This window comes from Macaca nemestrina, chromosome 14 (genome assembly GCF_043159975.1).
Source record: "Macaca nemestrina isolate mMacNem1 chromosome 14, mMacNem.hap1, whole genome shotgun sequence".
NCBI lineage: Eukaryota > Metazoa > Chordata > Mammalia > Primates > Cercopithecidae > Macaca > Macaca nemestrina.
This window is the reverse complement of record NC_092138.1, coordinates 65953947-65981265: the sequence shown is the minus strand read 5'-3', so window position 1 is coordinate 65981265 and position 27319 is coordinate 65953947. Positions and strand designations below refer to the sequence as shown.

Here is a 27319-nt window from a genome sequence, read left to right as displayed (position 1 = left end):
TTTATCATCACAAAAATGCTGTCAAAGACCTTAAAATGGCCTTGGAATAAATTCTTTTAAAAAGGCAACAGAGGCAAGAAAACTACAGCAAACAACACAGGCTTAGAAGATAAATGTTTAACAAACATGAACTTCAGTGGTATGGACATTATTCATGATGTTCAGTCAATCTATTGTATGATGTAATAGTCTTTTGCTGGAAAACCTATTCATGGGAAATATTCACCAATTTAACATTCAAGCAGCCACAATGCAGGGCATTCATACTAAACAGGCAATCTCTACCTCCAATGAGCTTACAATCACACAGAACAAGTTGAAAAGCACACCTTTCCATTTGTAATTTTCAAATGTAAGGAGAGAAAAATTAATCAACAAAGATTTAAGGTTTTTTTGGAGTCTAGAAGAAAGAGTAAGGCATTTTCAATCTCATTACGGAGATCTGGTGGTCTGGCCCTACTTAATCAAGGTGAGTGAGTCTGAGGTAAATTTTGAATAAAAGATGGAGATGACTTAATAGATGGAAAAAACAGAAGATATTCTGAATACATAATGAAAAAAAAATTGCACTAATAAGATACTCAGATTTTCAAAGTGTTTCCTATCAATCTCACTTTGTCCTCATACTACTACATAGCAGTGAGGCCAGGCTCAGAACCCCCATTTTATAGATCAGACTAGGTGATACATTGATTAACTGGTAGAGTGCTTACCTAGGCTTCAGCACTCCTATCTTTCACCCTCAGAGGCTCATTCCACTAAAACTGTGGTTCTCAAAGTGTGGCCCCAAGACCTGCAGCATCAGCATCTTCTGGGAGCTTGTTAGAAATGCAAAATTTCAGTCCTGCCCCAAATCTATTGAATTACACACTCTGGGGCTGGAGTTCAGCAATCTGTATTTTAACAAGCCTGGGGTAATTCTGATATCTGCTGAAGTTTGAGAACCACTGCACTAGGTAACAGGGCCCATTCAATAGCACATCAACTCATTCAAGCATTTATTATCTTTAATTAATTAAATAAACATTAATTAATATTCAAGCATATATTATCTACTAACATACTTAATGTGCAAGAGTTGGGAACAGGCGGGACGCCGTGGCTCATACCTGTAATCCCAGCACTTTCGGAGATCGAGGCAGGCAGATCGCTTGAGCTCAGGAGTTAAAAACCAGCCTGGGCAACAGAGCGAAACCCCATCTCTACAAAAAATATATGGTTTGCTGAAAGTAATTATAAGGAATGAAATGATAAATAAAATTTAAAAACAACCAAAAAAAAGAAAACTAAAGAAAGAACACAAAAAATTAGTCAGGTGTGATGGTGTGTACCAGTGGTCTCAGCTGCTCGGGAGGCTGAAGTAGAAGGATCACTTGAACCTGGGGGTCGAGGCTGTAGTGAGCCAAGATCATACCACTGGACTCCAGCCTGGGTGACAGAGTAAAACCCTGTCTATAAATTTTTTTTTTTTTTTTTAAAGAGGCCAGGCTGGGCATGGTGGCTCACACCTGTAATCCCAGTACTTTGGGAGGCCAAGGCGGGTGGATCACCTGAGGTCAGGAGTTCAAGACCAGCCTGGACAACATGGTGAAACCCCATCTCTACTAAAAGTACAAAAACTGACCAGGCATGGTGGCACATGCCTGTAATCCCAGCTACTTGGGAGGCTGAGGTACAAGAACCGCTTGAACCTGGGAACCCAGGAAGCGGAGGTTGCGGTGAGCTGAGATCGCGCCATTGCACTCCAGCCTGAGCAACAAAGCAAAACTCTGTATCAAAAACAAACAAACAACAACAACAACAAAAAGCCAGTGGCTCATACCTGCAATCCCAGCACTTTGAATTTTGAGAGTCCGAGGCAGGCAGAATACGTGAGGTCAGAAGTTCGAGACCAGCCTGGCTAACGTGGCGAAACCTGTCTCTACTAAAAATACAAAAACTAGCCAGGCATGGTGGCACACGCCTGTAGTACTAGCTACTCAGGAGACTGAGGCAGGAAAATTACTTGAACCTGGGAGGCAAAGTTTGCAGTGAGCCAAAATCACGCCACTGCACTCCAGCCTGGGCAACAGAAGGAGACTCCGTCTCAAAAAAACAAAAAACAAAAAAAACAGTTGGGGCCAGGTATGGTGGCTCATGCCTGTAATCCCAGCATTTTGGCAGGCTGAAGCAGGCAGATACCTTGAGGTCAGGAGTTCGAGACCAGCCTGGCCAACATGGCAAAACTCCGTCTCTACTAAAAATACAAAGATTAGCTAGGCAAGGTGGTTCACGCCTATAATCCCACCTACTTGGAAGGCAGAAGCAGAAGAATAGCTTGAACCCAGAAGGCAAAGGTTGCAGTGAGCCAAGATCGTGCCACTGCACTCCAGCCTGGGGGTCTTCTAAGGAGTGACACTCTATCTCCATCAATCAATCAATCAATTAATACTTTGGGATTAAAAGAGAGTGGAACAAGAGCTAGTTAGAGAAAACAGACAGTGCTCAAAAAAAAAGTTAGAAAAACCAGCCGGGCGCGGTGGCTCAAGCCTGTAATCCCAGCACTTTGGGAGGCTGAGACGGGCGGATCACGAGGTCAGGAGATCGAGACCATCCTGGCTAACATGGTGAAACCCCGTCTCTACTAAAAAAATACAAAAAACTACCCGGGCGAGGTGGCGGGCGCCTGTAGTCCCAGCTACTCGGGAGGCTGAGGCAGGAGAATGGCGTGAACCCGGGAGGCGGAGCTTGCAGTGAGCTGAGATCCGGCCACTGCACTCCAGCCTGGGCAACAGAGCGAGACTCCGTCTCAAAAAAAAAAAAAAAAAAAAAAAAAAAACCACACCAGCTACGACATATGGTAGGTGTCTAAAACAAATTAGGTTTACAACATAATTAAAAAAGGATCTAATAGAGGATATTTTCAAGGTAGATATGAGTGGGATTTTTTTTCAAGCTAATAGGAAATGATGTAGCACCACAGATATCTTAAAAGTTGAACCAAACAATTACAATAGACTTCTATTATTTAAAAATAAAGTTTACCTGCAGCATTTGTTGAAGAAGCAGAATGCTACTGGGAGAGAGCCACTTGGGAACATCATATTTTCCTCTCTACAAAAAACAAAACATTTAAGAGGTTCAGGTTCAATCAGCCTTGACACAAATTCCTTAGGTAATAACATGCTGGAGGTTTACTTTTAAGCTTGAAGACTTCTCCCAACTACAATACTTGGTAAACATTATTAACTAAAAAAAAATCAATTTCTTGGCTGGGAGTGGTGGCTCACACCTGCAATCCCAGCACTTTGGGAGGTCAAGGCAGGCAGATCACCTGAAGTTAGGAGTTCAAGACCAGCCTGGCCAACGTGGTGAAACCCCGTCTCCACTAAAAATACAAAAATTAGCCAATTGTGGTGGCAAGCGCCTGTAATCCCAGCTACTCAGGAGGCTGAGGCAGGAGAATCACTTGAACCCGGGAGGCGGAGGATGCAGTGAGCCAAGATCGCGCCTCTGCACTCCAACCTGGGTGACAGAGCGAGACTCCATCTCAAAAAAAAATAAAATAAAATAAAAAAATCAAAGAACAAAATCGAGCATATTAAATACTATCATTGCCTCTAAATTACCCACATATCAGAGAAGGGCTAGAGCACAAAGAACGTAACCGCAGAAAACATAAATGTAATACGGCTTTGGAATCTGTAGTATTAAAGGGACAGCAAGTAAACACTGTAGTCCATTTTTGTACTGCTGAAACAAGTATTAGTCTATAATCTCAGACCAATTATCAGTTGACAAAATGAAGCAGCAGAAAAGCATATTTGGTGACAGGACATAGGCTATGGTTAAAAACAGGTCATCCACAAAACAGAATTTACAATCTTTGAGGAAAACTAGTGAAAGCCACTTTCTAAGTTAAATACCTCTTTTAGGACTAAAAGAGACTAAGAAGGCAAATGTATACAACCTAGTATACTCAGAAATTATGGCCAGCAAGTCATCAAAGATAAGATCAGGGACTTGGCTAAATACTAACACATGATAGAATATCTCTTATAAGCCTGCCACACACATCCTCTTTCCCAATTCAGAGGAAGCAATACTACAGTTTCTCACGGCAGAAATCACATTGTTTAATGATGCTAAGAAAACAGGTTATTTGAGAAAAATTGATTGAACTGTAACTCACAGAACATACCAAAATTAATTCCACCCAGATTAAATGAAAATACAAAACCAGGCTGGGCACGGTGGCTCACAACTATAATCCCAGCACTTTGGGAGGCTAAGGCAGGTGGATCACGAGGTCAGGAGTTCCAGACCATCCTGGCTAACATAGGGAAACCTCGTCTCTACTAAAAATACAAAAATTAGCTGGGCGTGGTGGCAGGCACCTGTAGTCCCACCTACTCGGGAGGCTGAGGCAAGAGAATTGCTCGAACCCAGGAGGCAGAGGTTGCAGTGAGCTGAGATTGCGCCACTGCAGCACTCTACCCTGGGCGACAGAACAAGACTCTGTCTCAAACAAAAAAGGGAAATACAAAACAAAACCATAAGAGTACTTAAAGAAAGCATGAGTGATTATTTTTATAATCTTTCTAGACATGACAGCAAAGCCAACCACTATAAAGAATAATATATGACAAAATTAACATTTGATATTTCTGTATAACAAAACATCATTGGTCGGGCATGGTGGCTCATGCCTGTAATCCCAGCACTTTGGGAGGACGAGGTGGGTGGATCAAGAGGTGGTCAAGAGATCAAGACCATCCTGGTCAATATGGTGAAACCCTGTCTCTACTAAAAATACAAAAATTAGCCGGGCATGGTGGCACACACCTGTAGTCCCAGCTACTCGGGAGGCTGAGGCAGGAGAATTGCTTGAATCCGGGAGGTGGAGGTTGCAGCAAGCCGAGATCATACCACTGCACTCCAGCCTGCCAATAGAGCGAGACACCGTCTCAAAAAAAAAAAAAATCATTAACAAAGTTAACAACAAATTGAGAAAAAGCCTTTTCCAAAGGTCACAGGCAACTGTCAGACTACTGCTGACTTCCAGAGAGTCGGCTAGAGCATCTAAAACCCCCCCCTTCCCAGGGATAGGCATGGAGCCCAGGCAGCAGTGAGCCTTCAGGTTGGGGTCCAGTTGGCCGTACATGAGGCTTGGTAGGGAAAAATAAATTCAAAGTTTCATTGCTATAATTCAAAAACAAACTCTGAGCCAGGCACAGTGGCTCATGTCTGTAATGCCAGCACTTTGGAAAGCCAAAGTCAGGAGTTTGAGACAAGCCCAACCAACACGGTGAAACCTTGTCTCTACTAAACACAAAAAATTAGCCAGGCATGGTGGCCCATGTCTGTAATCCCACCTATTTGGGAGGCTGAGGCAGAAGAATCACTTGAACCCAGGAGGTGGAGGTTGCAGTGAGCAGAGATTGCACCATTGCATTCCAGCCTGGGCAACGAGAGTGAAACTCCATCTCAAAAACAAAACAAACAAAAAAACTTTGTTAGTTTCTGTCTCTGGCAAGTGTTAAGGTGCCCTGGCAAGGTATAAATAAGAATGAGCTCTCAGGCTGGGCGCTGTGGCTCACGCCTGTAATCCCAACACTTTGGGAGGCCAAGGCGGGTGGATCACCTGAGGTCAGGAGTTTGAGACCAGCCTGACCAACACGGAGAAACCCCGTCTCTACTAAAAATACAAAATTAGCCAGGTGTGGTGGCAGGCACCTATAATTCCTAGCTACTCAGGAGGCTGAGATAGGAGAATTGCTTGAAGCTGGGAGGCGGAGGTTGCAGTGAGCCGAGATCACGCCATTGCACTCCAGACTGGGCAACAAGAGCGCAACTCTTGTCTCAAAAAAAAAAAAAAAAAAAAAAAAAAAAGGGCTCTCTGGGTAATATTGAGTGCTTTAGATAAAGGGAATAAAAATGTAATAATATTAAAAGGCATTTGTAAAATGAAAGCTACTGTTCTTCCTAGGAAACACTCATAGGTCAGTGTGTCTACTCTCATCAGAGAGGTTGATTTTTGACCCTTTCTTTTTAGATTCATTGTTTGACAATGCTTCTCTGGGACTTTGATTATTTCTTTAACATAATCAAAAGCCAGCCTGCCTTAACATCTTAGGACTCTGAGTGATCCATACCTGTCTATTTTCTCCTTCACCTTTAAGGTGGACTGATTCTGTAAGAATTATATCCTACACAGTTCATAAGAACAGAGAACCCCAATGCCAGTACAAGTCAATGGCTTCCTCACCTACCTGCCTCCATCCTTCTAGCCGCATTCATTTACAGTTGCCATGTGTGTGTGTGTGTGTGTGCGCACGTGCTTGTGATTGTCCTTGTCTCCCTTGTGTTCCCAGACTAAACTGAGGGTCGGGCTGCTACTTCTTTTCTTTTGTTTTTTGTTTTTTTTTTTCTGGAGATGGAGTTTCACTCTTGTTGCCCAGGCTGGAGTGCAATGGCGCGATCAGCCTTCACCTCCTGGGTTCAAGCAATTCTCCTGTCTCAGCCTCCAGAGTAGCTGGGATTACAGGTGCCTGCCACCACACCTGGTTAATTTTTTGTATTTTTAGTAGAGATGGGGTTTCGCCATGTTGGTCAGGCTGGTCTCAAACTCCTGACCTCAGGTGATCCGCCCGCCTCAGCCTCCCAAAATGCTGGGATTACAGCCGTAAGCCACCTCACCCAGCCTCTTGGGCTGCTATTTCTTGTGGCCCAATAACAAGATGTAGATGAACTGCGGAGGAAGAATTTTTCTCTGTAACCAGCCACAGGGAAAAGGCCTGGAAATTATCGCCAGACCAACTCAAAATTACCAAGTTTTCCAGAGCTTATATATCTTCTAAGCTATATGTCTACATGTAAGTGTGTATTTATCTAAAAACATAAGTGATTAACTTATTTTAAGCTATAACTAAGGTCTGAGTCCCGAAGACCTTCTGGAGCCTCAGTAAGTTTACTTAATCTAAATGGGTCTAGGTGCTGGGGTGATTACCCTTATCTTGTATCCTGCTAAATCATAAAGGTTTGGGGAGTTCCTTTAGACTCCAGTGAAATTTTTTGTGCAGGCCTGGGGAATTTCTTCAGACCCCCAATATAATTTGTTTAATCCTAAAAGGGTCCTGATAAGAATTCCTTCGTTATCTTGCTATGCTTCAAGGCCCTGGAAAAACGTAGGCAAAACTCTTGGTGGGCTCTTTGTTACACTCCAGCCTTGGTATAAGGGCACTGGCTCAATCAGCTTTTAATGTATAACCTAGCTGCTCAGTCAGTGCTGAGACAGTTGTAATAGAGGCCTGCATTAGTGAGACCTGGCCTACCACACTTGCACTTACATTTCTAACCTAGAATCCTTATTCAGTGCATTTTGTCTTTCATTCATTTTGGAGACCCTCTGGAGTTTGTCATAGACCAGTTCCTAATTATATCATAAACAATTCTGTGATGAATGTTATTCTTCATAATTTTTTTTTTTTTGAGATGGAGTCTCATGGTACAATCTTCGCTCACTGCAACTTCTGCCTTCCGGGTTCAAGCCATTCTTCTGCCTCAGCCTACTGAGTAGCTAGGATTACAGGTGTGCACCATCATGCCTGGCTAATTTTTGCATTTTAAGTAGAGACAGGGTCTCACCATGTTGGCCAGGCTGGTCTCAAACTGCTGACCTCAGGTGATCCACCCGCCTCAGCCTCCCAAAGTGCTGAGATTACAGGCATGAGCCACTGTGCCCTGCTCAAAGTTTGTTTTTGAACTACAGCAATGAAGCCTTGAATTCATTTCTCCCCACCATGCTTCATCTACAGCCAACTAGACCCCAACCTAAAGGCTCACTGCTGCCTGGGCTCCATGCCTATCCCTGGGAAGGAGGGGTTTTAGATGCTCTAGCCGGCTCTCTGGGAGTCAGCAGTAGTGAGTCACAGTTGCTGCATGACTAGCCCTGACCTACTTGGCCCCACTTTCATATCTGAGCTTTACTTTATTCCTGAGACCCAGGCTTTTCGTGATCCCAATCCTGAGGACTTGCCTTGTTCTCTTCCTTGCCAAACTGCTTATTTGCCCAGCCTCAAATATTTCAGCTTGCTCTTGCCAGGGTCCCATAGAGAGTGGAGATCAGCTTGGAACAAAGAGCTTCCTATGTGCTGATCAAATGGCCATGAGCTGTCTGAATCTCTGATCACAGCCTGCTCCTAGAGTGTCCTCTGCCAGCTTCACTCCCTGTACTCTGGGTGGTCTCCCCTCTGCTATTTGCAAGGCTGTTTGCTGCTTACTCTCTGGACACTATCTGTACTGGGTTGAACAGTATCCCTCCAACTGCGCAAGAATCCATTTCTGTTGTTTTAACGCATCACTCTCCAGTACTTTGTTACAACAACCCTAGGAAGCTCATACACTATCTATGAGGGTTTAGCTGCTTCACATCACCTCCCCGACACCAACATCTGCTCATCTCAAGGACAAGTCTGATTCCAGGTTTCAGCCCTTTGTGGTCTGCTCCAACACACAAATAACAGACCCATAACCAGATCTATCATAATCAAAAGACATTATGCCTTTAAATTCTGAAGCTATCGTAATAAGAGACATTATGCCTTTAAATTCTGAAAAGTACTCTTAACTAAAAGGAGTACTCCACAGAAACCAAATGTAAAAATAAATACTCAGACCAAAGTACTAAAGAGAACTCTACCACACTGATTCCAAATTCCTCTTTGCCTTTTTATCACCCCTTTTAATCAACCTATTTTGAATTCTTAAAGTATCTTTTAATAGATTCCCCAGCTATAAGCTGGCACCATGGAAGCAATCCTATCCAGAAAGCAGCAGAAAAAAACAAGTGAATGAGAAGTGTGGTGTTTGGCACATTGGAACAGCAATGGATTGGAGTCATATATTATATTTGAATCCCAGTTCCACCTCTTACTGGCTCCATGGGCTTGTAAGAGTATTCCGTCTCTCTGGCCCCATTTCCTAAGAAAGGCTCTGAAGACAAAAGCCTAGGTTCAAATCCAGGATCTACCTCTTACTAGCTGTGTGACCTTATATAAGCTATTTAACCTTGCCGTGCTTTAGTTTCTTCATCTAAAAAAAAAAAAAAGTATAACAACAAAAATTAGCTGGGTATGGTGGTGCATGCCTGTAGTCCCAGCTACTTGGGAGGCTAAGGCAGAAGAATCACTTGAACTCGGGAGGCGGAGGTTACAGTGAGCCGAGATCGCGCCACTGCACTCCAGCCTGGGCAAGAGAGCAAGACTCAAAAAAAAAAAAAAAAAAAAGAAGTATAACAACAATACCTACTGCATAGAATTTTTGCTAGGATTCAATGATTTAGTATACATAAAGCACTTAGCACAGTGCCATGAACACAGTAAGAACTTGATAAATGTTAGCTTTGACTGCTGCTGATGATACTATTACTACCATTATTACTATCTGTAATACAACTAATGCCACTTACAGGATTATAAACCAAGACAATGTATGTGAAAGCACTTGGCATACTGCCTTGCACGTAAGAGACAATAAATATGTGTTGAATCTGAAATAAATAGGAGGAGATAGGAATACTCAAAAAAGTAGTATTCCTTTTCTGAGGGCCAGAGATGGGCACATTGGCCAAAAACCATGTATCCAAAAGTGTTAAATACTCGGTGCAGCAAGAAAGGCTAAAGGCATTCTGAGGAATGTCATAGGCCTTCCCAATGGAGCACTGCCCCACTGCAGCTATCTCAGAATCTCAGGATTGTCTGGTAAGGTACACATCGTCTAGTCAAGCCCTGTTCACATCACCTCCTGAAATGTACCCATCCACTTCCCCTATTTGGGCAGAACACCTCTGTAGAGTATCACTCACAAGTGGGTCATAAGGCTTCTGACTCATTACCATGTCCTGACATTCTCAACTTCATTCTCTGTGCTGAAATACTGGCCAAAATAGAGTTCAGAAACAAGCTCTGCTGCCAGGCTTAACCCAATCTCTTATTTGTACACCATGCTTTAAAATGCACAGAACACTTGTACATATATTTTACCCTGTATAGTAGGTAGGGACTATTAACCACATTATACAAATGGAGAAACCAAGTCTCAGCCAGGGAGATTAAGTACTTGTTCAATATTGTAGGGCACTGGGGATGATTTGTCCTACAAGGGGACATCTGGTAGTGTACGGAAACATTCTAAATTGTCACTACGTGGATATTACCCCTAGCAATTAGTGGATAAAGGTCATGGAGGCTGCTAACCATCCTATAATGCATGACAGTCCCCTACAACAACGAATTATGTGGTTCCAACGCCAACGGTGTTAATGTTGAGAAACACTGTTACAGAGCAAAAAAGGGTCAGAGATAGGACCCTTGTTTCTGCTATTCTTTAAAGAATTTTTGTTTGTTTATTTAAGGGACAATTACCTTGCAAATAAGAGCAAGAAACAGATAACAGTGGAAGAATCCAAGTGAAGAGGGGGAGAAAAGATCTATGGACAAAGCAAAATAATCCTGGGAATTCCAGTGGCTTGAAATTGTTTGCTTTTCACACTGTTCTAAAAGAGGCAGGCCATCTCTCCAATACATAATCGTAATGCTATAGTCAACTCTGTAATTGTAAAAATACAATTTCATAAAGAGACAACTTGCTCTTTAAAATTATACATTATAATTGTTAGGCAGCAATTTTATTTTCAAGCTACTCAATTTTCAATTGCTAAGTTATTTATACTTCCCTAATATTTGTATACCACAGCTGGAGTACAATCGTGCTTGTCTTTGAATGCAGTGACGACAAATGAATATAGGTGACATTAATAAGATTAATATTCAAGCCATTAGTAATCATGCTGGAAATTGCAGTTGAGCATTTTGGTTAAAAGAGTCAACAAATGCAAAAGATAAACGAAGTCTGCCTTTTAAACAAGAGTTACATACGGTGCGTCAAATATTGCTGGGTTTTTCAATCAAACCAAGAACTGAGGAAAGTGTTATTCCCAAGTGAGGAATTTTAGAACATTCTAGGCAAAGATACATACTGCATGCAAGTGATACGACACCTTAATTAGATTCAACCAGCAGACTGTATTACACTGCGACTCGGAACAATAGTTCTGAGCCAAGATTACAATAAATTTCAAAATCTATAATGTGTGAAATTAAATTCTACAATAATGCATAAAAGTCCTAATTTGAATCAATTTTCAACTTGCAAATACATGAAAAACTAAAAAATGAAATTCAGGGTAGGAGAAACAAAGAATATACAAGTATCAGTAAATACTATTAATTAGGAAGGCCAAATTTCCACTGAACAAGAATTAGACATTTTCTACCATATTCATTCCACTGCAAAGATATTTAATTTTTCAAAAATATCAGAACTTGAATCTCACATATACTATTAGGATATACTTTTGTATTATTTTAAGGTAAGCTCTCTCCCTCAAAGGATTAATCTAGGATCCACTAGTGCATTCAAATAAATAAAAGTAGAAAACACTGAAGTTTGTATGTTGGTACATTCACCTTTTATTGATGAAACAATATATTGATAATAGTATGAATTTCATGGCTGCCATATGAATGTGAACTTGCAGTAACAACAAATGAAGACAAATAAACAGCACAGAGGATTAAGGTCCAGACAGGTAAAAAATATAGCAAAGGTTAGAGTTAAGTCAATAAATTAGGATCACCATGAATATAATGTAGTTCCATTTCAGTAAGATATTAACAAGGTAAGGTATTCAGTCTCTCTGGCCCTGGATCCTAAGAAAGGCTCTGAAAGCAAATTGGCTAGGTTCAAATCCAGGAGCTACCTCTTACTAGCTGTGTGAGCTTACACAAGCTATTTCACCTTGCTGTGCTTTAGTTTCTTCATCTAATAAAAGAAGTACAATAACAAAAATTAGCTAGGTGTGGGGGGTAAGTAAAATAACAGTTACTTATCTTATCTTTGTGGATAAGACTACAAAATCTTAGTTAAGTGTAACTGAAACAGAATAAAACTAAAAACCAATACTTGGAACACTCAGGGAGTGGTCCTGTTCTATTCAAGTTTTTTGTTTTGTTTTGTTTTTTTCTGAGACAGAGTCTCACTCTGTCATTCAGACTGGAAGGCAGAGGCACGATCTCAATTCACGGCAACTTCCGCCTCCCAGGTTCAAGCACTTCCCCTGCTTCAGCCTCCTGAGTAGCTAGGATTACAGGCGTGCACCACTATGCCCAGCTAATTTTTTTTTTTTTTTTTTTTTTTGAGACGGAGTCTCGCTCTGTCACCCAGGCTGGAGTGCAGTGGCTGGATCTCAGCTCACTGCAAGCTCCGCCTCCCGGGTTTAAGCCATTCTCCTGCCTCAGCCTTCCGAGTAGCTGGGACTACAGGCGCCTGCCACCTCGCCCGACTAGTTTTTTGTACTTTTTAGTAGAGACGGGGTTTCACCGTGTTAGCCAGGATGGTCTCAATCTCCTGACCTCATGATCCGCCCGTCTCGGCCTCCCAAAAGTGCTGGGATTACAGGCCTGAGCCACCGCGCCCGGCCTTTTTTTGTATTTTTAGTAGAGACGGGGTTTCACCGTGTTGGCCAGGCTGGTCTCGAACTCCTGATCTCATGATCCGCCCACCTCAGTCTCCCAAAGTGCTGGGATCACAGGCGTGAGCCACTGCGCCCGGCCTCTATTCAGTTTTTCAATCAACAACTTAGTTTAGGGATATTTAAGAAATGTGCAAATGCTGGCAGGTGCAATGCTGGCAGAGACAGCTGTTATTACATGAGTGCAGAATCAAGATTCAAAATTTCAAAAAAAAGGAAAGCGGCTGGGTGAGGTGGCTCATGCCTGTAATCCCAGCACTTTGGGAGGCCAAGGCAGGCGGATCACAAGGTTAGGAGTTCGAGACCAGCCTGGCCAATATAGTGAAACCCCATCTCTACTAAAAATACAAAAATAAGCTGGGTGTGGTGGCGGGCGCCTGTAGTCCCAGCTACTCTGGAGGCTGAGGCAGAAGAATCGCTTGAACCCAGGAGGGGGAGGTTGCAGTGAGCTGATATCGCACCACTGCACTCCAGCCTGGGCAACAGAGAGAGATTCCGTCTCAAAAAAAAAAAAAAAGAAGAAGAGAATGCTAGGCTGAAACAAGAAGAACTGAATGTGAAGAAACAGAAGTCAAAGAACTTATAGCTACTCAGAGCTGGAATGGATCTTGAAAATAATTGATTACTGCAATGCTCTAACGCTGCTGATGAAGTAAACAAGGACCACTAAGTACCCTTCCGGGGTTACACCTAAAATGCGTGGGAAAGCCGATGCACAGTAATACCTAAATGAATTAGGAGAACTAACTTGTAGCCTTAGTAAATCAGAAAAGATGGGATGTCTGGGAATATTCCCAAATTAATAGGCACAAAAAGATGCTTGGGATGGGGATCCTTCCTTCTTTAGGCATCTGTGATTCTCAGATGACTAGCAACTACAGAGCTGAGAAACAATATTTATTTCATAGTGGCTATGAGAGTGGGCTCCCAGCTTGACTGCTAGGGTTCAAATCCCAGCTCTGCTACTCACTAGCTATAAGACCCTGAATAAGTTATTTAAGGTCTCTGTCCCTTTGTTTCTTTATCTGTAAGAGGAAGACAATAATAGCAACCACCTCATTTAGAGCAGAGCCTGGTAAGTAACAAAAGCTCATGCATGTTAAGTATTATTTTTGTGACAATAGGATGAGAATATGCATGCCAGCAAATATTTTATTTTTTCTGAGCAACCATGTGCAAGAGCCACAAAGATATGTAACACACACACTTCAGAAAACTATCCATTTGGAGGGGGGAAACAAGGAAGTAGAGAAAAAAGCAGAAAGAATTAAAACAACCAAAAGAGTGTTGCAGATGCTCTAGATGGAAGAGATTTCATTCAGCACAACTCAAACACAGAACTCCATTTCTGGACACCTAAGACTTAGACCTGGTCTGCAGGTCAGCATCTCCCCCACTTTCTACATCAGTTTTTGGGGGTTCAAAACTCACTGAAAACTTTATCATTCCATTTTTTTAAAAATCCACATAACACCTCATTTTGTTTTACACAACATACATCTTTATCAAGACTTTTTATGGTCAAGGTGAATATTCAAAATCTTAGCTGGATAAAATGACTCTAGTTATCCTTTATGGCACAGTATCTCATAACCAAGAAGTAAAGTATGGTTAGAAGGCTCAATATTTACAGAAGAATGCCAATCCTAGCCCCAGTTATACTCACGGCCCCTCTTGTTCTTATTCAGCATCATAGAATACCCATAACTTCAAGTAATTTCCAGGTAGAATAATCCCTAATTGACTGACACTTAATAACTTGGCTGAGAGGTATTATACTTATCAAGGGACTGCCTAAAGAATATGTAGTTATGCCAGGCACAGTGGCTCATGCCTGTAATCCCAGCACTTTGGGAGGCTAAGGCAGGTGGATCATTTGAAGTCAGGAGTTCAAAACCAGCCTGACCAACATGGTGAAACACTGTCTCTACTAAAAATACAAAAATTAGCCAGGTGTGGTCGTACACACCTGTAATCCCAGCTGGGAGGCTGAGGCAGGAGAATTGCTTGAACCGGGAGGTGGAGGTTGCAGTGAGCTGAGATCACGCCACTGCACTCCAGCCTGGGCAACAGAGCAAGACTCTGTCTCAAAACAAACAAACAAAAAACGTAGAGTTAACCATTTACTCATTCTTGATTGGCAGTTTTCAAAGTTGGGGCATCTGTACCACAGAGGATATGCAAGATGATCACTGAGGTGTGGAAAGAATATATTAAGACTTCTATTTATATTCATTTTCTACCTAATAAATAAGAAATTGAGCTTTGTTAATATTTAGTATACGGATCGGCACTGGTACGCTCACTAGTCCCTATATAACCTACATTATGAGACACTTTTAAGAAAGAATGGTATTGCAAAGCACTGTGCTTTACAGGAGCACAGTTAAATGGATTTACAGATTATAGTATACAGTTTAATGAAGCTAAATCCTCACTGAATAGACAAGTGGCTGAAGACTCTTGCAAAGAAACCACAGATTGAAGACTATGAATACAAGCAAACGGTAATGGAGCTGACTTTTAGTATATCAACCAAAACACAAAGTTAAAAAAAGACCTAATTAGATTTAACAAGTTGTCTGCAAAACTTGAAATTAGCAAGACTATTTTAAATAAGGACTTATATACACTATTGTTAACAATGAACCTTAAATCTTAAGTATATATAGCTATATTGCCATCACAATTCTATTTTATTTTATTTTTTTTTTTTTGAGAAGGAGTCTCTCTCTGTCACCCAGGCCGGAGTGCAGTGGCGCGATCTCAGCTCATTGCAACTTCTGCCTCCCGGATTCAAATGATTCTCATGCCTCAGCCTCCAAAGTAACTGGGATTACAGGCATGCACCACCACGACCAGCAAACTCTTGTACTTTTAGTAGAGATGGGGTTTCACCATATTGGCCAAGCTACTCCTGGCCTCAAGTGATCTGCCCATCTTGGCTTCCCAAAGTGTGGGGATTACAGGCGTGAGCCACTGGGCCTGACTTTCTTTTTTTTTTTTCTTTTTTTAAGATGTGGGGAATGTAGCCTGAGCTGGAGTGCAATGGTGCAATCATAGCTCGCTGCAGCCTTGAACTCCTAGGCTCAAGCAATCCTCCCACCTCAGTCTCCTAAGTAGCTAGGACTAAAGACAAATGCCACCATGCCCAGCTAATTTTATTTTTTGTAGAGACAAGAGTCTCACTACATTGCCCAGGCTGGTCTCAAACTTCTGGCGTTAAGCCATGTCCCTGCCTCAGCTTCCCAAAGTGGTGGGATTACAGGCATAAGCCACCACACCTGGCCTACAATTAGATCTTTAAAATCCAGAATCCAGAATATGAAAGCAAATCTCTACAGTTTTGTTTTTTTTTTAATGATGTTTAAAGTCAAGAAAACACACTAAAGCAAATTCTAGATGCATCAAACATTTAAACATTTTTAAAAAGTGAAACCATAAAAGCACTACAAGAAAACATGGACATTTAAAAAAATAAAGTCAAAAAGCCCTTCCAAATATGACAATAAAAAATTGACAGGCTGGGCACAGTGGTTCATGCCTATAATCCCAACATTTTGGGAGGCCAAGGTGGGAGGATCACTTGAGGCCAGAGACAAGCCTCAGCAACATAGTGAGACCCTATCTCTACAAAAAATATTAGCCAAGTGTGGTGGAGCACGCCTGTAGTTCCAGCTACTCAGGAGGCTGAGGCGGGAGGATCACTTGAGCCCAGGAGACTGAGGCTGCAGTGAGCTATGACTGCACCACTGTACTTCAGCCTGGGTGACAGAGCAAGACCCTGTCTCTAAAAAAAAAAAAAGAAAGAAAGAAAAAGACTGATGAATTCCACTAAAAACAAAAAATTCCTGCAGAGCAAAAAACAAGTCTTAAACATAACGATCAAAAACAGTGATACACTGTATTGGTGGGGGATATGGAGAAACTGGCATTATTATGCTACTGTTGGTAGTTGCATAAACCAATACGACTTTACTAGGAAGCAATTTGGCGATATCTATCAAATTACTAATTCACATGCCTTTCACCCAACAACTGTTCTAGAAATTTTCTTACAGATTTATTATATTCACAATGTACAAATTACTACTTGGAAATTACTTAAACGTCCATTAACCTAGGACTGGTTAAATAAATTATGGTACATGTATACACTGCAATTCTATGCAGTCATAAAAAGAATGAAGAGGCTCTGAGCTGGGTATGAAGTGCTATGACTTCCAAGACACACTGCTAAGGGAGGAAAACAAGGTGCAGAACAGTGTTTATGGTACGCTACCATCTGTGTAAAAAAAAAAAAAAAAAAAAACTGGGAAGGGGGTAACAGAAAGAGAAAATATATAAATATATAATTCCTTACATATGCAGACTAATGTCTGAAAAAAAATACATAAAAATCTGATAAACGTGGTAACAATGATTGCCTCTAAGAAACAGGTTTTATGGCCAGGCACGGTGGCTCACGCCTGTAATTCCAACACTTGGGACGCCGAGGCAGGCTGATCACCTAAGGTCAGGAGTTCGAGACCAGCCTGTCCAACATGGTGAAACCCCGTCTCTGCTAAAACTATAAAAATTAGCTGGGCGTGATGGTGGGAGCCTGTAATCCCAGCTACTCAGGAGGCTGAGGCAGCAGAATCGCTTGAATCTGGGAGGCAGAGGTTGCAGTGAGCCAAGATCACACCATTGCACTCCAGCCTGGGTGACAAAGTAAGACTCTGCCTCAAAAGAAAAAAAAAAAGAGTTTCACATGCTAGATACCTTTAATAATTTTCCAACTTTCTAGCTACTCAGGTTACTCCCCTCATCCAATCCATCCACAAATCATGTTAGCTACGCCTTCAAAAGACATCCAGACTGTTCTACATTCTGACTGTGGCGATGGTTATATGAACCTATACATGTGTTAGAATTCATAAACCTGTATATACAAAGGGTCAATTTTACTTTATGTTAATACAAAAATAATTTTTTAAAAAAGACATCCAGACCAGAAGCGGTAGCTCACGCCTGTAATCCCAGCACCTTGGGAGGCCGAGGCAGGTGAATCACCTGAGATTAGGAGTTCAAGACCAACCTGGCCAACATGGCGAAACCCCATCTCTACTAAAACTACAAAAATTAGCCACACGTGGTGGCAAGAACCTATAATCCCAGCTACTCGGGAGGCTGAGGCAGGAGAATCACTTGAACCCAGGAGGTGGAGGTTGCAGTGAGCCAAAATCGCACCACTGCCCTCCAGCCTGGCGACGGGGTGAGCCTCCATCTCAAAAACAAAACAAACAAACAAAGAAAGACATCTGTTGTCTACCCACTTTTTACCACCTCCACTGCCACCATCTCTTATCTGAATCATTACAATATCCTCCTGACCAGATGCCCTGGTTCTCTTCTTCATTTCCTACAGTCATCTCCACACAGCAGCCAGTGTGATCCTGTTAAAAACTAAACCAAATCATGTCCTCAAAAGCCTCCAATGGCTATCCACTTCACGTAGAAAAAATGCTAAAGTCCTTATGAAAGCCTACCCAGCCCAAAGCAGCTTGACCTCCTGTTCCCAAGGTTTCCTTTCCTACTGGCCTCCTCACTTACTAAACTCAGGCTGCATTGGCCCTCTCGCCCTCCCTTGACAACACCAGGTGTGTTCCTACCTCCCAGTCTTTGCTCTAGCTGCTCCCTCTGCCGGAAATATTTTTCTCCTAGATATCCACTTGACACTCTCACATCCTTCAAGTCTCCTTACACCTCGCCTCCATTAAGTTTATCCTATCTTATTTAATCATGCAACCTACTGGACCTTTCCTCTACAACTCCCCCATCTGTACTCCTGATTCCTCTTTATCCTACTCAATTTTTTTCTCTTTTCCAAAGTACATATCATCTTTTAGTAAAATTTACTTATTAGGCTTATTGTCTTTCTTTATATCCCCACTACTAGAAGATAAACTCCACGAGGACAGGGATCTTTCATTCGTTTTATTCACAGATATACCCCACACATCTAGAAAAGTGCCTGGCACATATTAGGTGTTTGGTAACTATTTTACTCCTCCCTGAGGTGAAATGACATCGAATAAATGAGTAAATGAACACATAAACAAGGGGTTGTCTTTCTGATTAGAGAACATTTGAACAGAGACCTGAAAGAAGAGAGGGAACAAAGCATCTCTCCTGGAGAAAACCATTTCAGGGGAAAGGGTAAGTACAAATGCCCTGAGGCAGGCACACCTTAGCATGTTCCAGAAAAAGGGGAAAAAAGAAACAACAAGGAGAACAATGCGGGTGGCACAAGTGAGGCAGGAAGTAAACCACAAGGGCAGTGAGGTGATGGGTGGCCACATTACACGGGGGAAACCCCACAGCACACAGGGCAAACTCTGGCTTGTATGAGATGAGAAAGAGGCCACTAGAGAGCTTCAAATAAAATGTTATGATCTATGTTAGTTAAATGTTACATGTTAGTTAAAAATCTTTCCATAAAGAAGGCACAGGTGGAGCTGAACTTCCATCCACAAAATGTTAAGCTCTCCCAGGACAAGTAAAAGAAAGAATACTCCCCAATGTAACTTTATGGGGCTAATACAAATCATGAATCTAAAACCAAACATACAAAGATAGTTCCCAAAAAAGCACCCATTAATTTTTGAGCCAATTTTAAGTCCTGGACAAAATACTAGCAAATCTCATTTAGAAATGCATATAATCCCAGCCTCTTTGGGAGGCCAAGGCAGGAGGATCACTTGAGGTCAGGAATTCGAGAGCAGCCTGGCCAACACGGTGAAATCTCATCTCTACTAAACATACAAAGTTAGCTGGGCTTGGTGGCACTCGCCTGTAATCCTAGCTACTTGGGAGGCTGAGGCAGGAGAATCACTTGAACCCAGGAGGCAGAGCTTGCAGTGAGCCAAGATGGCGCCACTACACTCCAGCCTTGGCAACAGAGCAAGGCTTTGTCTCAAAAATAATTGCCAGATGTGGTGGCTCATGCCTGTAATCCCAGCATTTTGGAAGGCCGAGGTGTGTGGATCACTTGAGGTCAGGAGTCTGAGACCAGCTTGGCCAACATGGCAAAACCCCACTTCTACTAAAAATAAAAAAATTAGCCAGGCACAGTGGCGCATGATTGTAATCCCAGCTACTCAGGAGACTGAGGCAAGAGAATCGCTTGAATTGAGGAGGGGGAGGTTGCAGTGAGCTGAGATCGCGCCACTGCACTCCAGCCTGGGTGACGGAGTGAGACTCTGTCACAGAAAAAAACAAAAAACAAAAAGAAATAATAATAGCAGCCAGGCGCGGTGGCTCACACCTATAATCCCAGCACTTTGGGAGGCAGAGACGAGCGGATCACGAGGTCAGGAGTTCAAGACCAGCCTGACCAATATGGTGAAACCCTATCTCTACTAAAAATACAAAAATTAGCCAGGCATGGTGGTGTGCAACTGTAGTCCCAGCTACTTGGGAGGCTGAGGCAGAATTGCTTGAACCCGGAGGTGGAGGTTGCAGTGAGCTGAGATCTAACCACTGCACTCTAGCCTGGGTGACAGAGCAAGACGCCATCTCAAATAATAATAATAATAATAATAATAGCCACATTTATTGAGCACCACTTTAAATGCTTTTCATAGATTAACTCATTTAATCTTCACAACAACCCTATGCCATGTTATTTCATCCATTTTTACAAAGAAATGAAGACACAGAGAGGCTACATAATTTACCAAAGTCAACAGATAGAAAGTAGAGATTCTGGCCAGGCACGGTGGCTCAAGCCTGTAATCCCAGCACTTTGGGAGGCCGAGACGGGCGGATCACGAGGTCAAGAGATCGAGACCATCCTGGCTAACCCGGTGAAACTCCGTCTCTACTAAAAAATACAAAAAACTAGCCGGGCGAGGTGGCGAGCGCTTGTAGTCCCAGCTACTCGGGAGGCTGAGGCAGGAGAATGGTGTGAACCCAGGAGACGGAGCTTGCAGTGAGCCAAGATCCGGCCACTGCACTCCAGCCTGGGCGACAGAGCGAGACTCCATCTCAAAAAAAAAAAAAAAAGAAAGAAAGTAGAGATTCTGAAGATTATGAATTTCAAAAACATCAATGATATTCTGATTTAATTGCTCTGGGGGGTGGAACCAATATTTTTTAAAGCACCCCAAGCAACTCTAATGTACAACTAGGGTTACGAAGAACTAAATCCATTAGCTAACGTCCCCCACCCTGAGAGACAGTACATGGACATAGCCAAGGCAGGAGACGTTTTAGTGAGGATTAAATATAAAACAAGCAACAAGGGTCAGAAAACGATTTCCCAAGTGTTTTCCAACAGTGAAAGTCTACCATTATCTGTTTCCACATAGTCTTTCTAGAAGTCTAGGAGGTGTAATATTCCATGTTACACCAGCTAGCAGATTCAATTCTAGTTCACTTTGGAGAAATCTGTCAGCTTATTTCTTTGGGATAGAGTTCCCAAAACAAGAATAGGGTAAAATATCCTAGCAACTTATAATACAAGTTGAGTATCCCTTACCCAAATGCTTGGGAACAGAAGTGTTTCAGATTTCAGGCTTTGGAATATGTGCATTATATACTTACTGACTGAATATCCCAAATCCGAAAATCCAAAACCTGAAATGCTCCAGTAAGCATTTCTTTTTTTTTTTTTTTTTTAATTATACTTTAAGTTCTAGGGTACATGTGCATAACGTGCAGGTTTGTTACATATGTATACTTGTGCCATGTTGGTGTGCTGCACCCATCAACTCGTCAGCACCCATCAACTCATCATTTACATCAGGTATAACTCCCAATGCAATCCGTGTCCCCTCCCCCCTCCCCATGATAGGCCCCGGTGTGTGATGTTCCCCTTCCCGAGTCCAAGTAAGCATTTCTTTTGAGCATCATCTCAGCACTCAAAAAGTGTCAGATTTTGGAGCATTTCAAATTTTGGATTTTCAGATTAGGGATACTCAACCTATACTAGAATACAATTATTTAAGAATAAGAAACACAGCTCTACTTTACAGAAAAGAGTAGCAAAAAGAGGGAAGAATTCAAGAGGCCAACCTAATATTTTGTAAAAGTATAACTGGATAAATGTTACTGAGCTGCACAAAGATCACTTCTGCTGACTGGAGCTAAAGCCACAAAGGGATCCTAACCCTATTCTCCTCTGTATCCTGATGTTGATGCAGTCAGGTGTGGTTATATGGAGTCAGGAACTACTGCCACAGTCAGCATGCAGAAGCCAAAGCAACGAGTGCTACCCAGCAAAGTTCGAGAAGTTCAAGAAGTTGTTTTTCGGGAGGAAAACAAGCTGTCTTGGCTACAGCAGCAGGCTCTAGGAGGCCGGCCTCCAGCCCACTTCCTCATTTATCTCCCCTTCACAAGGAGAAGCCTGGACACACATGGGTCCCCAAAGCGGTGTTAACAGCTACCACTCACACTGCTTCTCTTTGACCCTGTAGAATCAGAGCTCCTCAGCCTTCAAGGAGTTGGAACTACTGCAATTCCATCTCTTCCCAAAGCTATTCTCTGAAGCTTGGGAATCAACTTTAAAGAATCTTCCAAGGTGGGATATAGGAAAAACTGTATCCTTAGACTTGGTGTTCTATAGAGTGGGCAACAAGCCAACCGGGTCTACCACTTTCAACGCTGTGTGCTACTTCCTAGAAGTAAGAGTTGCTTTAGGTAGTCTCCTCGTCTAATTGTTAGAGATCCAATGGTTCAGCTACATAAAACTGCCCATTCCTCCCCACGTCTCTCCCATCTCTATGCCTTTGCTCATACTATCTGTACTATCAGGAATGTTCTCGCCCACATCTCTTTCTGAAATACTTCTACCCTTCTTTTAAAGACCTGCTCAAACCTCACATCCTCTAAGATGCCCTCCCAGATCCCACCCCAACTCCTATATTAACTTCATTTACACTGTGTTATAATATGGCATTCCCCACCCTTTGCAATTTTTAGATAGCTTATACTTGTCTCCAACAAGAAATGAGGCCCTGGTGGACAATAATAAAGTTTCATTAGATCTTTTCTATGCCTTTCAGCACCTCATATAAAGCAGAAATTCAGGAAATATTTGTTAAACAATTGGATTCAAGAAGCATTCAGAAGGCTTCTCACAGTAGCTCACGGCTGTAATCTCAGCACTTTGGAAGGCTGAGGTGAGAGGATCACTTGAGCCCAGGAGTTTGAGACCAGCCTGGGTAACATAGGGAAGATCCTATCTCTACAAGAAAAAATTTTTTAATTAGCTGGGTGTAGTGGTACAGTACCTGTGGTCCCAGCTAGTTGGGAGGCTGAGGTGGGAGGACCACTAGAGCCCAGGGGGTTGAGGCTACAGTGAGCCATGATCGCACTCCTGCACTTCAGCCTGGGTGACAGAGCAAGACTTTATCTCAAAAAAAAAAAAAAAAACAAAAAAAAACAAAGGCCTGGCGCGGTGGCTCACGCCTGTAATCCCAGCACTTTGGGAGGCTGAAGCGGGCGGATCACAAGGTCAGGAGATCGAGACCACGGTGAAACCCCGTCTCTACTAAAAATACAAAAAATTAGCCGGGCAAGGTGGCGGGCGCCTGTAGTCCCAGCTACTCAGGAGGCTGAGTCAGGAGAATGGCGTGAACCCGGGAGGCGGAGCTTGCAGTGAGCCGAGATCGCGCCACTGCACTCCAGCCTGGGCAACACGGCGAGACTCCGTCTCAAAAAAAAAAAAAAAAAAAAAAAAAGAAGAAATACAGAGAAGCATTCAGAGAAGCTGCTCTGCTAGTCTGACCTTGGTTTGCTATGGAACACAAGATGTTCTTTCTTCCTCTTTACCTGTCTTCTTTTGTTAGTTTGCTTTGAAATATTACTCTTTAAAATAATTTTCCTATTTTCCTTCCTGTGATTTTTTTTCTGATTTTTTTAACTGAACATAATTCACATACCATAATATTCACCCTTTTAAAGTGTAGATTTTAGTATATTAACAAAGTTGTGTAATCATCACCTCTTTCTAATTCCAGAATGTTTTCATCATCCCAAAAAGAAAATGCATACTCACAGGCAGTCACTCTCCACCCCCAACCCCAAGCAACAACTAATCTGCTCTCTGTCTCTGATATATAGGATTTTAACAAAGCTTACAGTAGGTGATCTCAATTGTGGTTTTATTATACCCTGAAGTCAAAATTTTATCTTCCAAAAAAAGAAAAGAAGAGATTCTTATTTTATAAGTCAAAAGGAAAATGTGATTTGACACAGCATTCTGTTTTTGTTTTGTTAAGCTTTTCATTGAGGAAGTATATATATAGAAGTTTGTATATTGGGCCGGACGCGTTGGCTCACGCCTCAGCACTTTGGGAGGCTGAGGCGGGCAGATCACCAGAGGTCGGGAGTTCAAGACCAGCCTGACCAACATGGAGAAACCCCGTCTCTACTAAAAACACAAAAAATTAGCCAGGCATGGTGGCACATGTCTGTAATCCCAGCTACTAAGGAGGCTGAGGCAGGAGAATCGCTTGAACCTGGAAGGCTGAGGTTGCAGTGAGCCGAGATAGAGCCATTGCATTCTAGCCTGGGCAACAAGAGTGAAACACCGTCTCCAAAAAAAAAAAAAGAAAAAGAAGAAGGTTATATAGGTTGTATATCATGAGAGTACACTTCAATGAGTTTTCAAAACCTGAATACTGTAGTCCCCTTTATCAGCAGGTAATACCTTCAAAGACCCCCATGGATGCCGGAAACCACGGATAGTACTGAGCCCTATATGTGCTATGTTTCTTTCTGTGTGTGTGTATATATATATATATGTGTGTGTGTTTGATAAAGTTTAATTTATATATTAGGTAGAATAAGAGATTAACAATAACATAATAAAATAGAATAATTATAACAATATACAGTTAAAAATGTTATGTGAATGTGCCTCTTTTTTTTTTTTTGAGACAGAGTCTTGCTCTGTCACCCAGGCTGGAGTGCAGTGGCGCAATCTCGGCTCATTACAAGCTCCACCTCCCAGGTTCACGCCATTTTCCTGCCTCAGCCTCCCGAGTAGCTGGGACTACAGGCGCCCGCCACCACACCCGGCTAATTTTTTGTATTTTTAGTAGAAACGGGGCTTCACCACATTATTCAGGATGGTCTCGATCTCCTGACCTCGTGATCCACTAGCCTTGGCCTCCCAAAGTGCTGTGATTACAGGCGTGAGCCACCGCGCCCGGCCTGAATGTGCCTCTTTCTCTCAAAATATCTTTACTATATTATATAAACTCACCAATTTTCAGACCGCAGTTGACCATGGGCAACTAAGATTGCAGAAAGCAAAACCGCTGACAAGGGGGAACTACTGTATATAAGTGTAGCCAACTCCCAGATTAAGAAACAGAACAGAAGCCTACTCCTTAACCATTCCCAAAGAATAACTATGATTTTTGACTTCTAACAGCAGAGAATAACTTTTTTGCCTATTTTTGTACATTTATGAATGGAAGCATATACTATGCAGAATAGAAAAGTTCTACATTGAAATTCTATGCCTTGTAATACTCACCATAATCTTCTTGTATAAAGCCATTACATTATCATCATCAAATGGTAGAAATCCACACATAAGAACATATAACAGTATGCCCATACTCCAAACATCTGCCTGAGAGAAAGAGGGAAAAAGGAAAATCACTGAAACAAAAATTCAAACATATTTCAGAACGGCAGGACTCTTGATACAATCACAGAATTGTCACAAAGCTAAAAAAGAGCTCAGAGATCAACAACTTCAACCTGCTCATTCTATAGTCAGAGAACCTGAAGCTAAGGAGGCTTCTCTAAGGTCACTCAGTCAATTGGAGGCCACCCAGGAAGGCCTCCTGACTTCCAATTCAATGCACTCTCCTCCAGCTGGACTCTTAACACTTAACAGAAGATAATTTCCAGTAGACTGGGCTGTATTGGACATTATAAGAAGATGAGACAATTCTACAGTGCTACAGAAGGTTTAGGTTACACATGAAGTTTATGTAAACAGGCATGAGGATGTCTTAAAATGTATTAATAATCAGCAAGTATGACTAAGCTGTACTATAAAATTCTATGTAGAGAACTTTAATAAAGTTCAATGATTGACTTTTCAAATGTAGAGGCAGCCGGGCATGGTGGCTCATGCCTGTAATCCCAGCACTTTGGGAGGCCAAGGTGGGCGGATCACCTGAGGTCAGGAGTTCGAGACTAGCCTGGCCAACATGGTGAAACCCCATCTCTACCAAAACTACAAAAATTAGCCAGGCATGGCGGCGCATGCCCACAGTCCCAGCTACTTGGGAGGCTGAGGAAGGAGAATCACTTGAACCCAAGAGATGGAGGTTGCAGTGAGCCGAGATCACGCCACTGTACTCCAGCCTGGGACACAGAGTGAAACTCCATCTAAAAACAAACAAACAAACAAACAAACAAATATATATATGTATTTATATGTATATATATGGAGAGAGAGACTAGAAATTAGCCTACCAGCACAAATAGTCCTACAAATCTCAAAATCCCAGGAAAGAGCTTAACCTTTATACGTGATATCCATGTGTCCCATGAGTCCTAAGCAGTAACTATTTATTCAAGCAGTATTTGGCCTTAGTAATGATGCCACCATTAGTCGAGGAGAAGTCACAGCTCTTACTCTCATTTGAGCCTTAGGAAAATGTTTTTTTTTTGGAGAGAGGGTCTCACTCTGTTGCCTAGGCTGGAGTGCAGTGGCACAATCTCAGCTCACTACAACATTTGCCTCCCAGGCTTAGGAAAGTTTAAGAGGAAAAAAAGAAAAAGGGGAAAGAAGGAAAGGAAGGAAGAAAACAAAGAAAGAAAAGAAACAAAGAGAAAACAGAGTTAAAATAAGTTGAGCAGCATCACGTATCTGGGTAGTACTTATACTAGATAAGCCAAATCTAACCCCTAGTCCTGTTTACCAAATCATATCAGATTATTAGGACTCTACTACGATGGCTCAAGTGAACAATCTGCTTTGAAGCAAACACCTGATTACTCTTCCAAGTTGCAGGAGGTCAGAAATTGACCATTTATGCCTCAGAGATGTCAAATATTTAATCTATAAATTGAGACATGATGGCATGACACTCATTCATGGTATTAAATTCAAAGCAGATCGGGTGCAGTGGCTGACGCCTATAATCCCAGCACTTTGGGAGGCCAAAACGGGCCTCCTCCCACCTGAGGTCAGGAGTTCAAGGCCAGCCTGGTCAACATGGTAAAACCTTGTCTCTACTAAAAATACAAAATTTGGTCGGGTGTGGTAGTGGGCACCTGTAATACCGGCTACACGGGAGGCTGAGGCAGGAGAATCGCTTGAACCCGGGAGGTAGAGGTTGAAGTGAGCTGAGATTACACCATGGCACTCCAGCCTGGGCGACAGAGCGAGACTCCATCTCAAAAAAAAAATCAAACCAAAGAGGTTGCACAGGAAACAGTGAGCTACATGGCCTCATCAAATATCACAAGAGGGGCCAGGTACGGTGGCTCATGCCTGTAATCCCGACACTTTGGGAGGAGAGGTAGGCGGATCACTTGAGGTAGGAGTTCAAGACCAGCCGGGCCAACATGGCGAAACCCTGTCTCTACTAAAAAGACAAAAAAAATTAGCCGGGTGTGGTAGTGCATGTCTGTAATTCCAGCTACTCAGGAGGCTGAGGCAGGAGAATCACTGAACCCAAAAGGCGGAGGTTGCAGTGAGCCAAGATCATGCCACTGCACTCCAGCCTG

At 42.4% G+C, this 27319-nt stretch overlaps 1 protein-coding gene across 3 annotated transcripts in view; it reads right to left on the bottom strand.

Annotated features, from left to right (window-relative positions):
• LOC105485788 (maternal embryonic leucine zipper kinase) overlaps nucleotides 1-27319 on the bottom strand; it is a 120664-nt gene that overhangs the window by 46730 nt on the left and 46615 nt on the right. For all 3 annotated transcript variants that reach the window (XM_071078009.1, XM_071078011.1, XM_071078010.1), the window contains 2 exons: nucleotides 25104-25202; nucleotides 3025-3093 (listed from right to left, as the gene is read on the bottom strand). In XM_071078009.1, the coding sequence (XP_070934110.1) occupies nucleotides 3025-3093; nucleotides 25104-25202 (168 nt within the window). The remainder of the gene's footprint in view (nucleotides 1-3024; nucleotides 3094-25103; nucleotides 25203-27319) is intronic.